The sequence below is a fragment of the Dermacentor variabilis genome, chromosome 2 (assembly GCF_050947875.1).
Source record: "Dermacentor variabilis isolate Ectoservices chromosome 2, ASM5094787v1, whole genome shotgun sequence".
Lineage (NCBI taxonomy): Eukaryota > Metazoa > Arthropoda > Arachnida > Ixodida > Ixodidae > Dermacentor > Dermacentor variabilis.
Window position 1 is genome coordinate 244,924,662 of NC_134569.1, and position 14,583 is coordinate 244,939,244.

General features: G+C 47.7%; 1 protein-coding gene across 3 annotated transcripts in view; it reads right to left on the reverse strand.

The window, feature by feature from the left end:
• LOC142573210 (ATP-dependent translocase ABCB1-like) overlaps nt 1-14,583 on the reverse strand; it is a 147,126-nt gene that overhangs the window by 98,657 nt on the left and 33,886 nt on the right. For all 3 annotated transcript variants that reach the window (XM_075682798.1, XM_075682797.1, XM_075682796.1), the window contains exons 4-5: nt 11,839-12,002; nt 7,438-7,665 (exon numbers count right to left, since the gene is read on the reverse strand). In XM_075682798.1, the coding sequence (XP_075538913.1) occupies nt 7,438-7,665; nt 11,839-12,002 (392 nt within the window). The remainder of the gene's footprint in view (nt 1-7,437; nt 7,666-11,838; nt 12,003-14,583) is intronic.

Sequence of the window (14,583 nt, forward strand, 5' to 3'; positions counted from 1 at the left end):
ATTGTAATGGACGTCGCGTCGACCCTGATTGTACCGAAGGGTGTCGGCATGCTGTTGGCTCCGGATACGATGCCGAGCAAGCTGGCGGGCTTCTTCAGCTCTTTGTACGAATTCTTCTACGTGTTCGCTGGTCGGGCTATTATCAGCCAGAGGTAGCATGGCGTCAAGTGTGGACGTGACGTGATGGCCGTATACATGCTCGAACGGCGTATACTGCGTAGTCTCCTATACATCAGTGTTATACGCGAAGGTCACATAGGGTAATACCTCGTCCCACGTCTTGTGCTCTACGTCGATATATATGGAGAGCATATCAGCCAGCGTTCTGTTCAGACGTTCCGTTAATCCACTGGTCTGAGGGTGATACGCAGTGCTCTTGCGGTGAGAGCAATGCGTCAGCTGGAGAACGCCCTGCATAAGTTTGGCTGTAAATGCTGTACCGCGGTCGGTGATGAAAACAGACGCTGCGCGATGTCGTAGGACAATGTGGCGTACAAAGAACTTGGCCATTTCATACGCGTTTGCTTGCGGAATAGCTTCCGTTTCGGCGTACCGAGTTAAGTAGTCCGTAGCGACGACTATCCATTTCTTGTGCGAACAGGTCACTGGTAATGGCCCAAGTAGATCCATTCCTATTTGTTGGAACGGTGCTTGAGGAGGGTCCACAAGGTGGAGAAAGCCAGCCGGTTTAACTGGTGGTTTCTTGCGACGCAGACGATCGCGGCAGGTCTTCCCGTACCGTTTCACATGAAGCCGTGGCCAGTAATACTTCTGTCGTATTCTTGCTAATGCTTTAGCGAATCCCAGGTGTCCCGCGCATGGCTCATCATGGCAGGCTTGCAAAATATCTTGGCGCAGCGCCGACAGCACGACAAGGAGGTACGTATTGGGACCGCTTCTGCAGTTTTTCCTGTAAAGGACGCTGTTGTACAAGCGGTACGATGATATGCCGCGCACGAGCGAGCGGGGTAAAACACCTGCACCTCCTTGAAGGTGCTCGATCAACGACAGCAGCTCAGGGTCAGCGCACTGGTGCTCAGCCATCTTTATGGCGTCAATAACGCCGACAAATGGCAAGTCATGGTCAGGGTCCGATGACGTCGTAGGGAGTGGTGCATGTGACAGTCAGCGTCGCTGTGCTTCCTCCCAGATCGGCAGAAAACTGTTATGTCGTACTCTTGTAAGCGCAGGCTCCAACGGGCTAGTCTGCTGGAAGGATCCTTGAGGTTGGCAAGCCAGCACAGCGCGTGGTGGCCACTGACTGCCCTAAAGGGCCTACCGTACAAGTAGGGTCGGAATTTGCCAAGTGCCCACACAACCGGTAAGCATTCTTTTTCAGTGGTTGAGTAGCTTCTCTCAGCCTTGGTAAGACTGCGGCTTGCATAAGCAATGGGGCGTTCCGCACCAGCTCACCACTGCACAAGAACTCTACCGAGACCCGTATTACTAACGTCAGTATGGATTTCAGTGTCAGCGTCTTCGTCGAAATGAGCAAGTATCGGGGCCGCTTGCAAACGCTGGCGCAATTCATTGAACGACTGCTGCTGCTCGTCCGCCCAAATGAAAGACACATCGTTGCGTGTAAGCCGTGTCAGAGGCTCAGCAATTCTCTAGAATCCCTCGACAAAGCGCCTATAATATGCGCACAAACCAAGGAAGCGTTGGACAGCCTTCTTGCCTGTGGGTGGCGAAAACTCGGCGACGGCAGCTAACTTGTCGGGGTCTGGTCGGACGCCTGTAGGACCAACGACATGGCCAAGAAATTTGAGCTCTTGGAAGCCGAAGTAGCACTTTTCAGGCTTGATAGTGAGGCCGGCAGTACGGATCGCAGCGAGGACACTCTCGAGTCGTGCGAGATGTTCGTCAAACGTGCTCGAGAACACGACGACGTCTTCCAAGTATCCGAGGCAGGTTTGCCATTTGAGTTCAGCAAGCATGGTATCCATTATCCGCTGAAAGGTGGCAGGTGCGGAACAGAGACCGAAGGGGAGACCTTTGAACTCATAAAGCCCGTGAGGTGTCACAAACGCTGTTTTTTCACGATCCTGTTCATCAACTTCGATTTGCCAATACCCTGATTTAAGGTCCAACGAAGAAAAAAACTTGGCATGTTGTAGACTATCTAATGCGTCGTCGATGCGAGGCAATGGATAAACATCGTGCTTGGTGACACTGTTCAATTTCCTATAATCTATACAGAACCGTAGTGTGCTATCTTTCTTTCTGACTAACACTACAGGGGAGGCCCACGGGCTTGTGCACGGCTGGATCACGTCGTCTTGGAGCATCTCTTTCACCTGATGCTTGATCCCTTACCTTTCCACTGGAGGCACTCTGTAAGGATGCTGACGAACAGGACGTGTAGACTCGTCCGCAATAATGCGGTGCTTTAGGATGGACGTGCGCCGTACTTTGGACGACATTGAAAAACAGTCGGAAAATTCATTCACGAGACTCAGTAGATGGTCTTTCTGATGGTCTGGCAGAGTAGCGTTAATGTGAATCCGTTCTTTTAGGCTGGGTAACTCAGATTGCTGAGACGATGCCATTTCCAATGTGGCAATCTCAGTGACATCAATGATTTCGCGAAGAAATGCGACTGTCGTTTTTCGCGGTACATGCCGATACTCGTTGCTAAAGTTTGTTAGCAAAACGACTGAGCATTTGTTTCACACCTGAAGAAGCCCTCTGGCTATGCAAATGTGGCGCTCAAGAAGCAAGGGGATGCTGGCCTCAGCAATACCTTCGGCGTCGTCTTCCATGTCGCATCGGACAAGGGTAAGCATGCTGCTCTTGGGGGGCAACGTGATGTGATCGTCAGCTACGCGAAGCGCGATGTCCCTGTCGTTGTCATTACTGTTTGCTATGGCTTGCATAGTAGCGAAGCTAACTCTGGACTCTTGCAGGTCGATGATGGCACCGTTCGCATGAAGGAAATCCATGCCGAGTATAAAGTCCTCTGAACATTCAGGAAGAATGACGTAGTCGCCGATGTACGTGAAGCCCCGAATGTTGACTCGTGCCGTGCACCAGTCCATAGGTTTTATGAGGTGCCCTCCTATAGTACGAATTTGAGCTCCGGTTCATTGCATCGAAACTTTGTTCAGTGTGCGCGCGAGATTCTGGCTCATAACAGACGTGTCCGCACCCGTGTCGATTAGCGCCGTGACTTCGTGGTCATCTATGGTAACCGGTACGTCGCAAGATACTGACACCGAACTACACTGCTTTCTCTGCGTCTATAATTACGTCATTTCACGGTCGTCGTAATGGAGGATCTTCAGCGTTAGCAACGTCAGCGACCTCACCTTCGCAGGTCGCTGGACTCAGTTTTCCCGGGAGGCAGGGCTGGGTGAGCGACGCCTTGTTGCGCTCGGCGTGAAGACGGGGCTGGAAGGCCTGTATCGGGCAGGTGACGGTGACCGGGGGTCACGGAATCGTGGGCCAAACGAGCTCCTGGCGTCCGCGAGGTAGGCTTCAATCTCGAGGGGGCGTTCACCATTGCGTGGGTAAGGCGCATTCAGTGAAAATCCGCGGAGCCCAGCTCGGCGGTAAGTACAGGCCCCGTAGAGGTGATCGGCTTCACCGCAATGAAAACACAAGGGTCTCCGGTCTGCAGTGCGCCATACGTCGCTCTTGCGGGGTGGTCGTGTTTCAGCCATGAATGGCGTGCGGCGAGTCCTGAAGTCGGCAGTTGCTTGTTCAACGGCACGCACACCATGAAAGTCCGGGACATCGCGCGCATCGTGAAAAGTCGGAGACAACGAACTTCGCGCAGCTTCCGCATACGGCATGCGAGGCCGTGGCTGCCGTACCTCGTGCTGTGGTGCCTCGCTTCGCTCCGGGACTTGTACTGCCTGCCTGATTTCTTCCCGGACAACCTCAGCCAGAGCGAGTCGTGGTACCGATACCGGAGACACCTGAAGCTTTTGGAGTTCCTCTCGGACAACAAGCCTAATGATCTCCCGCAAGGCGTCGGTATTATCCAACGGTATAGCGAGAGGCTCACGCGATAGGGTCGACACGTCGCAGATGTACTGCCTTGTTCATTGCTGCAGTGCCTTTTCCATTAATATGTCTTCCGCGAGAAACTCTGCGACGGTCTTTGGTGGGTTGTGTATTAGGCCACCGAATAACTCTTGCTTGACACCACGCATCAGGTTCCTGACCTTCTTTTCTTCCGGCATGGATGGATCCGCGCGTCGGAAAAGTCGGCACATATCTTCGACAACCAATGCGACGCTTTCGTTCGGCCGCTGTACCCTCGCCTGAACTGCAGATTCAGCTCGCTCCTTGCGATCGAGGCTGGCGTATGTGCTGATTAGCTGGCGTCGGAATTCGTCCCATGTCGATAAGGCCGCCTCACGGTTCTCAAACCATGTCCGCGCGTAGTCCTCGAAGGCAAAGTAGGCGCTGCGTAGCTTGCGCTCGGGAGTCCAGCCGCTGAATTCTGCGACACGCTCAAAGTGATCGAGCCAGACTCTCAACATCCTCGAAAGTGTCCCTATGGAAGGATGTGGGGATTCGCGGCTGGTTAAGGACTACCTCGGCCGGTGCCGTTGAGGAAGAAGACGGAACTGATGTACTCATCTTTCCGACTCGATTGGGTAGAGGCTCGTGCTCAGGTGGCAGTCCCTGAAGTCGACGGCTTGTCCGCACGTGAACAGGAGTCAGCTCGACCGGACTTCGTACTGGGCTTGTAGACGGCGTTCGATCTGGGCGTGGTAGCATGTACCCCGCACCTCCACCAGAAAAATGTAACGTAGATTGAAGACGAGTCTTACAAAATATACGCTTCTCTTTAATGGCGGGCAAGACGAAGAGCGTGAAGCGTACGCGCTTCGTCGTCTTCCATGGCGCCGGCCGTTGCGCGCGCCGTCCCGCGGTGCGGGAGCCCCACAGCATTGTGTCAATATGCAAGATTCGCTCGTTGATTTTTATATACGCTGTACCACAATATACATCATACTGGAATTCCAGCGCAGCTAACGTACGAAGACAAAGGCATGTTGACATGAGCACATCTTACATAGGAACTTGTTGTAAGGCTGCGCTCCTGTCAACGTGTCCTGCCTTCGGTTTTCTGAGTAAACATCGCGTAATATTTAATACGAACACGTACCATCTGATTCAACATACCTTACTCTTATTGGCATCATCCCATTAGCTTCATCTGTCCAGGAAAATTCCGTGAAAGTTGCATATAGGGACAGGAAAAAGCGCCAGAGGCACTGGCGTGAGTAGGTGTACCATGTGCCACGCTATAGATGATCCGGCTGTGCGACCGACAAATCTTTCACAAGAAAAGGCGCCTCTTCCACATTTTACAGCGAAGCCGTAAAGGGCTAGTTCCCACAGGATCGTGTCCGTGTGTAGACACAAAACGTGGGCCGATCCCGCAGAGAGTGCAATGCTGAGCCGACCCGCACGGAGGTGCAGTTCGCCATTAAGAGGAAGCTTTAGCTGAGGCCCAACTCCGACGCGGCCTATTCAAATACATGTAAAACGCAAAAACATTTTTTTCTCAGATAACCTCTGGACCGATTCTAATGAAATTTGCTGTATTTGAGAGAGAAAGCTAAATTCTAGTGACTGTTGGAAAGGGAATTTCGATTTAGGGCCTGAATTTGCTTAATTTTTTTTTTAATTCGGAAGTTTGCAAAACATAGAAGCACTAAGTTCATGAATTAATAGCTGTGAATAAAAAAACAGATATCGTGGTTTTGTAAACGGCCTCCATTAGATCATTGCAAGCGGACGAATTCGATATGCCATTTTATATTTTACGGGAATTTCTGACGTGTACAAGAGGACTGCAAAAGCTGTATTTTTATATTACTGCATTTTTTTATCTTCAAGTGTGACATATCAACTTTGTCCACTTTAGATGCACTATTAGATGTAATTCACAGAATTGTGAGATCGTCTTTTCTTGCTAAGTTACAGAGTTGTAAACGTGATAGTTTTGTTTTCTGAAAATGTTTGATGTTTCCCAATTTTTAATAAAAATTGACGATCGAAATCGAGAATTCGAGACCAAGAGTCACTATATCTTAAAGTTTTCTTTTAAATGCAACAAACCTCGTCAAATTTGGTGCAGTGCTTGCCGAGAAAAACGAATTCTCCTTTTACATGTATTTTGATAGGAGCACGCGAGCTAAAGCTTCCTCTTAAGGTGCCCTCATACACAACTTCGCTGGTCATCCTTCTTCACAGAGTGGAAAGGCATTTTTTTCAGCATGTTTCTAGAGTGAACATGCAACGGGAAGTTTTGGCAACGTAATGTAATGTGTGATGCGTGTGTGTTTTAATTATACATAATACCGTTTTATGATCGACGTCACCCCTCCACCAGTAGCCTTCCTTGCAAAAACTGTTTCTTTCGGCTGTATCGACTTGCACTTTGTCTACCTAGTTAGTTGGATAAGTAAGTTATGTTTGCTTAGGTAGTTCAGTGTGATAGTTATTGGTGGATTAGTTAGTAATTTAATTATATTTGCTTAGTTATTATAGTTAGGCCGGGTACTAGTGAACGTTTTTGTTACTTCAGTTCTGTAACTTAGGTAATCATTTGGTTAGATTTGATTAGAAAACTAATTGACGAGTCAATTAGCTTTATTCGTTACTTTGTCTTTGATTTGTTTAGTTGGTGTATTAGTTATGTAAATAGCTTATTGGTTGAGTTGGCCTTGTTATTGTAGTTATTACGTTAGTTGTTATTGAGTTTAGCTAGTTAATGTAGTTGTTAGGTGTTAAATTAGTTAGTTATTAGTTTCATCATTAGTTAGTAGTTACCTATTTCTTTGGTTAGTTCATCAGTTGGTTAGCGTTGTTAGTTTAGTACAAGTGTACAATTTTAATTATGAATTAGGCCTCTACTGGCGAACGCAGTTGAACCTGGAAATGAAAGGCGTTGTAGTTATTTCGATATTCGCGTTTAAGTATCTGAATACCGTAGAGAAACAGGGCGGCGATTTGCACGTTGTGTCGACAATATTCCCACGGCGGTACAGGCAGTCGACCCTGTGGCGTTCCTTCGGCGTGTGCTCCAGTCCAGCTTCTCCTTGCGGCAGTGTCTAGGTGCGCCCACTGCTGGCGCCTCTCCCATAGCGTTACGCGAATGTTTCATGACCAGCTGAAAAGTAGCGAAGGACCCTGTTTTCATGGTTACCTTAGATATCTTACCCTAGTGCGAATCATTCTGTATCTTCAGTGTGCGACTACGTAGCGAGACCTCTGAGCGAGTCTCACGGAACGCACAGACGGTATCAAAAAGGGGCGCTGTGGACCTTTCAATTGTGTCAGCGTGCTGTGATCTTTGCACTCTTACCATTTACCGCTTGATGACGTTCACTTATAACAACAACGCGAGACATCATGAACGGTCAGCTACTCTCGCACAGAGACAGGAGCGTCTTGGTCTCAGTCGCCACTCACGCGGTAATCCGCCCTGCAACATCTCCGGCGGTGTGGGTGTCGAACCACGCGACTTCCTGGTGGAGGATGGCGCGCATGAAGTAATAGCGGATGCGGGACGACTGCTTGGTGGCCGACATGCCGAGGCTACCCACGATGACGACGTTGCTGAGAAGCATGGCGAGGCCCACGAGAGCCATGTGACCGGCGATTTCCTTGGCCTCGCTCTGGAAACGGCCGATGGTCAGCCTGCGTAGGGCAAGATGACGATGCTTCAATCACATAATGGCATGTCCCAGCTAAAAACTGCATACATGTCTTAATTATTTCGCGCGATGCTCTTTCAGAGCAGCCTGGAAACCTTGCGAAATTATCGGAACTCTAGCGTTTATAAATGATCTAACTTCCGGTATAAAGCAGTTGTAGCAATAGCTATTGCTGTATTGTATGAAATAAAGCTCGCAGTTTCTCCAGAAGTACTGGGCAGGGTAAGTCAGTCAGGATGACAACACAGACGGCATTCTCTTTCAGCCGCGTTCTTTTCATACATTACACGGTGCACGCAGATCATGGTATCATCGCTGTAACCCCAAAAAACCCTCATGTCTTTTGAATTGGTCCAGCGCAGTTCCTGCAGTAGAGTGACTTGTAAACCTACCGCTAGGCGTTGTTGTAAATAAGCACGCTATCTAGCACGCCGCGCACATTTCTACTAGGTAATATAGTCATTTGTTTCGTCAAAGCTATATAGTCAAAGCTGTTTCTTTTGCGGAATTTTCCTTAATCTATGCAAGAAGATACAATGAGTGTTCCAATAATCAACCATTGCACGAAATAACGTAACAAGGAGAGTAGAACAGTAGTACTTCGTCCTGTCATAAACGCAAAAATAGGGTATCTATGCAAGACTCGCAACACACCTCCAACGTCGCCACGTTGTCTGCAAGTGGCGCCACATCTTACCGAATGACAAAGCTAATTCTTCATTCTCGTCAGGAGTGCGAAGATCTGCCTCATCCTGCACTTGCATGTAACTCGGCAACATAGTAGTCGTTGCATTGTAAAAAACAAAAAAAAAATGCCGCGCCAATCAGTGGAGCCGGTATGGCGTGTACCAGCTGGCGTTCAAAACGCGGCCGCCCAAAACCGAAAGGTGTTAATCCCATCAGCTTTGTGCGCTGCAGTCAATTCGTCCGCAGGGCTCTATGGGAGTGTCTACTCTTGTTGAATTTCTTTCTCTGTGGAGAAAGTGTAAGAGTATGGTTCATGAGTAATACGCAGAAAACAAAGTTAATACTGAATAGCCTTGCAAAAAAAAAAAAAAACAGGAATTATGATCGCCAGTCAGCCTCAGGAGTATGTGCCGGACTATGCTAGACTATTCCATCACAAAAGTGGCTCATATCCGATCTTACATTCCGGACTAAATTATTCTTCAGAATTTTGAGAGTTGCAGCCCAGAAATAACTATCATGAAACATAATTCCCTCACAGCGCATGTCTTTTATTCCTAATCTTCTGAGACTATTAAACATTGAAAGTGCAAAACAAAATTTGAAAGAGGCTTAAAATTCTCCTTTAACAGTGGAACGCGATATCATTCAAAGACCCCTGACTACTTTTCATGCTTCCCGGCAACTGCAGCTTACGTAACCGTAATGCTTAGAGGGAAACGCTGGCGGCGAACTTCATGCACGAAGACAAGCTTTTCGGTAGAAACGCGGCCTCTTGCGTCGGTCGATCTCCTGTTGTTATTTCGCGCTTTTAATATTTCAGTCTGAGAAGAGCTAACATAGAAGATATGCGCTGTCAGCGTCTTTTCTTTTTGATTACATTTGTTTGTGGGCTGCCGTTCTCAAAATTCCGAGCAATAACTTTGTAAAGAATGAAAAACAAGGTATGAGCAACTTTGGTGCTGGGAAAGTAGTTGGGTTCGGAATTTCCTTCGACATTCCTTTTGCCGACGCGACGTTCGACGCGGGACGCGGCTCGCCGACTCTGGAGCCGGATTTTCTGCGACGCGGGCCTATAACGGTATCGCGTTAAAATCATGCAGTGATGTGGAAGCTCAGAACGTCACAATATTGCCCCCAAATACGTGTGTAGCCAGACGTAATGAATACACGTCAATGAAGGCTACTTTGATTTCATAATACGGGTGCCAATAACATCGTTTAACACATTTTACTTGGCTAATGGAAATAAGATTGGCTCTTAATGGAGGTTCAAGGATTTCGTAATGAAGTGGTCAAGGCTTGGCGGGTTACACTATCACTAGTTACACTATCAGTATTCACCAAGACATGACCACTCGTAATACATGTTAACAATAACATCCGCATTTTCTTTTATGTCCACCGCATACTAAAAAAAATGCATTAGAGATTGCGTCTTTTTCAGCTATTTTGCGCCTTGGGTAACAGTCTTCGATTCGAAGATTTATGCCTGAGCACAATACCAAATCGAAGATTTCAACAGAGTCCCAACAGTTGTATAGAATCGTAGCAGGGCTCTAGAATGCTTGGATGAGACATTTTTTTACCAAGGCTCTATTACCCTTCAATAATAAAGCACTTATCGCACGTCAGCCAAGGCTTGACTGTCACTGCAACGGAATATAAGCAACATGACTCGCAGAGGTCCCTGAGACGATTGCGAAAACAATCAACACGTGCTGTATAACGCCTAAAAATTGGGAGAAAACGAGAAATAAGTAATTGTTTTGAAAGCCTAAAATAACTTAGCCGAGAAGGCTAAGGGCCCAGATGGTTCACATGTATTTCTTATTAGTCGTTTGAATAAACTGATTTTTGAATTGAATTGAATTGAACTTGCACACTTCAGTCGTCTGATACATGTCACATATAGCATGGCTCACATTTCCTCTCAATATAGAATCACCGCCATCTATTCCATGAAAGCGGGTAAAGTTTAGAAGCGTTTCACGTGACGTCCTTAAACAAGCCGAAAACGAGGGTTTGGCAACGTTATTTAACCCCTGGCATACACTTAAAAATTTGCATTTACGCAACTATTAACACTTCCTACATTTCCTAATAATATAAACTTTGTTAGTGACATTATTTTCACAGAGCTGCGAAAACAGGCATATAAAGTACTCTAGTGCTCCTACTTGGACTAACTTTTCGTTGCGAAATCACTGAGTCGCATTGATACTGGCATCGTTGTGCCATTGAGCACGGCTGTGATTTACATAAAGTTCGGGAGAGAGAAATTCTTCATACTTTTCGCAGCATTTGCCTTTATCGACGCATATCCTTTAATCCGAACAATGCTCAGTAATTCACAGAAATGGATGGCACCTTCACTAAAGGACAAGAGCAGAGGATAACCCTTTGAAGTAGGCTCTAAGAACTGCGGCCTGATTACGTTACTGATATATAAGAGCGAAAATTTTTGTTAACTGCTTACTATCAAACTGCTCATTAACAATCGTTTTTGTGCAGTTATGCACCTCAACAAGTCATTGCATACAACTACCAAAGCACGTGTATTCAACCGCAGAAACACTAGAGAACTCAGCTTCGGAAACATCCGGCCGCATGATGCTGTGCGCCACATTGCGGCTGCTTCAAGTAAAAAATACAATCTTCCTTTAAGCATGGCCCGAGCGCGCCATTCTGCGGTAAACAATTATGTCTCCTTCAATCCAATGTCACCAATGCTTATTCATTGAAACCATTCGATTCGCATTGTGCTTACGTGGTAAAGTCAATGTTGCTGCACTGGAGCGCTTCGTGTAAAGTGATTTGGATCGCCAAGAAGTATAAGCACTCGCACTGAGCCGCTTCATATGATACAAGTCCAAGTAGGTTTTACTGCACCATCCGATGCAAGTTACCATTTTGCAAAGAGCTGCGAGTTTTCTGTTTTACTTACGTTTCATTCGCATGAGCAACGTAAATGTATGGTATTACAGCAGAACTGAAAGCAAAGAAAGATGTGACCACAGTCAATTAGGAATGTGTGTAAAAAGGAGTGTATGCGTCAGCACAGATGTTATCGACAATAACAATGGCATACGCAACCAAAGTTGCCAAGGCAAGTAGCAGTAGTGAAAAATGTCTTCATCCGTCGAGATGGATCAATACCTGCTAGGGGATGAAATAAAATGTCGTGACTCACATCTGATCACTGCAGGTAGTCCAAACCGGCCTCCCAGGTGTAAAACAGCTATAGGCAACAATTTGTCATGTCTAGAGCTGAGTGTAATATAGCCGATGCTTGCTGGCACGTAAGCACCGACACGCCTCGGCTAATATTTTATCCCTCCCTCGCGGCTAACAAGCATTTCTCCAATCTCCATTTGCAGCGATTTCTTCTGCTCGCCTTGAATGTATCCCACAAGGTGAGCGCTGCCGTCGAGGCAGGACACGCGGAGAGCGGGGAAGAACGGCTCACCTTTGGTTTCCGCACAGCTCGCCGGCGACCGACTGGAAGACGATGAACTTGCGCAGAAGATGCCCCATGAGCACTATCAGAGTGGGCATGGCGAAGCCCGTCACCACGGCGACAGCGCAACCAATGGCCGTGAAGGCGCGGTCCTTGAACGATGAGTACTTGAACTGCACCGACACAATGGGTACTTGAACAGGGTGAACTTGTTCTACTGCACAGCAAGTGTAACAGAGTTCGGCACTGATTTTTGTATGCGGACATAGTGAATGGCATAAAACAGCGGAGACGGCGTCGAGCATAGCGACAGCAACGAGTGATTAAGCCAGTATACATAGCGAAACGCTTGAAAAGCCTTCGAGTCGTGACCGTCTTCACAGCAATCAGCTGCAGACGACACTCGACAAAAGTCCCGGAGCTCTGAAAGGGAGCCCTAAATTTCCTACAATCTATCAGGAGACAGGTTGCGAGGCAATGGTTTCCAGTATAGTATTTATGTATAGAATTTTGTGGAATAACAGAAACTTGAATGCCTTGTCGAAACCCCTTACGCCCATGCACGTTACAAATTCGCTGTTTTGACGAACACTTTAGTGGTTCGAATGAATATACCTGCGAAATGTTATTGCGACAGCAATTACGTGGACATTCCAGGAACATTTACGCCGTCGCCGTGTGGTTCCGCATAAGGTCCAAGGGCGATAACATCGTCGCCGTATGCTCTATGTGCGAGGGGAAGCTCGCGTGGAGGTCCGACGATGGCGGCTCAATCTGGCGCGGGCGAGGGAGGAAAGCGGAGAGCAAACGCGCAGTCTTCCTTAGCGCGAAAGGCCGTGGAGATGAGGGAGGGAGGGAGGGAGGGGAGGTGTTGTGCTCCGGCACCAACCAATAGTCTAGTAACGTTGGCACCAACTGCGTATTTCGCGACCCGCCGCAAGGGGGACGATCGCGGTTCAAGCGACTGCGCGGAAGTGAAGAAAACGGGGCCAGGCCCCGCACACTCTCAAGTTCAACAAATGGCCACAGAGGGCGAAAAATCAATCGAGGCGCGTTTCAGCGTAAGCGCGCAAGTGGAGCTACTGTAATTTGGTCGAATACTTTAATTGGTGCTTCCTCTGCTAGGGGCGCTGAACATGCTGATTTTTTTAATTTACACAAACCATTGACATGAACAATCGAGGTGTCTAAGGATGTTTTTTTACCTCAGGCAAATAGGCAGTTGATTTTTTTTTAAATTTGATTGTTGAAGCTGCTTTTTAGTCATAGCGTCAAGGTTTTTGTACTTGATTAACCACCGACAGCCGACAGCCTATTGGTATCGATGTGTTTCCTGGCCGTTGGCGTTCGAATACAACGGCGGTAAAACATTTTCGAAAGCATGCTGGTTTCGTCTGCGAGTCATTACACAGACTTGCTGTAAAGAGGCCTACTCTTGGCAAAAAATAGTGCCTCATTTTGTTTAGGCGTTGATTATCATAATGAATGCGGCGGAGGTTGACGGAATACGCTTGAAGGTACGTTTTTATGCCGTTGATCTCTATAACACCGTAAGTACGCAAACCGATGTCACAGAACACCCGATGCATCATTGTGTGTTCTCCGTCATCGCTTGTTTGCTGTACGCCTACTAATTCTTCACTTCTTCTTCAAGTGTTGCATCCTCCTTTAGTCCTTGTTCTCTTGTGCTTCACTTACTGTATGTCGTTCCGTCAGCTGTAATGCGCATTTGCAAAACCAATACGTTTGATAAGACGCAGTGGTTATCATAATTTCACTACACATGTATTAAGCTGGCACATGTGGTTCAGATACAGATACCTGTATGCGGACTTGCACGACGTTGATGCGGAGATTCGGATAATTATGACACCCGTAAGGAAGAGGCAGCTGACGGCCGTAAGCTGTTGCGTTCTTTTCGCCAAATTACCCGGCCTGGTAGTGCTCTAAAGATGCTGTATAAAAGTGACACGCGGTGACAGGGAAGTTATGTTTAGCAGCCGACTGTACGTTTTGTAGCTTAGGTCTTCTTTCTTGTGCGTCTGTGCTACCCTTATTAATGAGCCATTTCTTGACTATGTTCTTGACTATGTAACCGCGTTTGTGTGGATCCGTAGACGTGTGCTTTTTGTTGTACTTGTAAAATGCAAATAAAATATTTTCAAGCTTACTCAATCTTTGGTGTGTGCGTTTATTCCAGTCGAGGCCATCGTGCCACCTGGAAACCGCACTCTGTCAGTAGCCCTACACGAAATGCAACAGCTGGAGCGCGGCGGCACAACTCGGGGTAACGGCGGCGTAATAAACGAAAAACCGCTCGGGATGCCCTTAAAAGTCAGTTCAGAGTGTGCCTTAACTCGATATGACTCAGCGCTACATATATTCTGCTGCGCCTTGATCGTGCTCCCGCCAGTTTGGTTGCTGTGTGGCAAACGTAGCGCCTACATACATATGTAGGCGCTACGTTTGCCACACAGCAACCTAACTGGCGGGAGCACGATCGATGCGCATCAGCCAGAACCCAGTAGGTAGAGCGACCATACTGTGCAAAACCCCGTTTCCGTTTCCTGTTGTACAGCGCCGCCCGTGGTCACATACTTTAGTTCACGACGCCACCGCTACGCTTATTTCCGTAGCACTGTGGAAGGTACAGTTTCCCTTCTCTAAGTTTGTATAGGTGTTCTGTGACGGGGCGGCTGCGCTGGCTGCGCGGAAAGGAGGTGGGGGTGGCTCGACTCGGCCGACAAGCGCGTA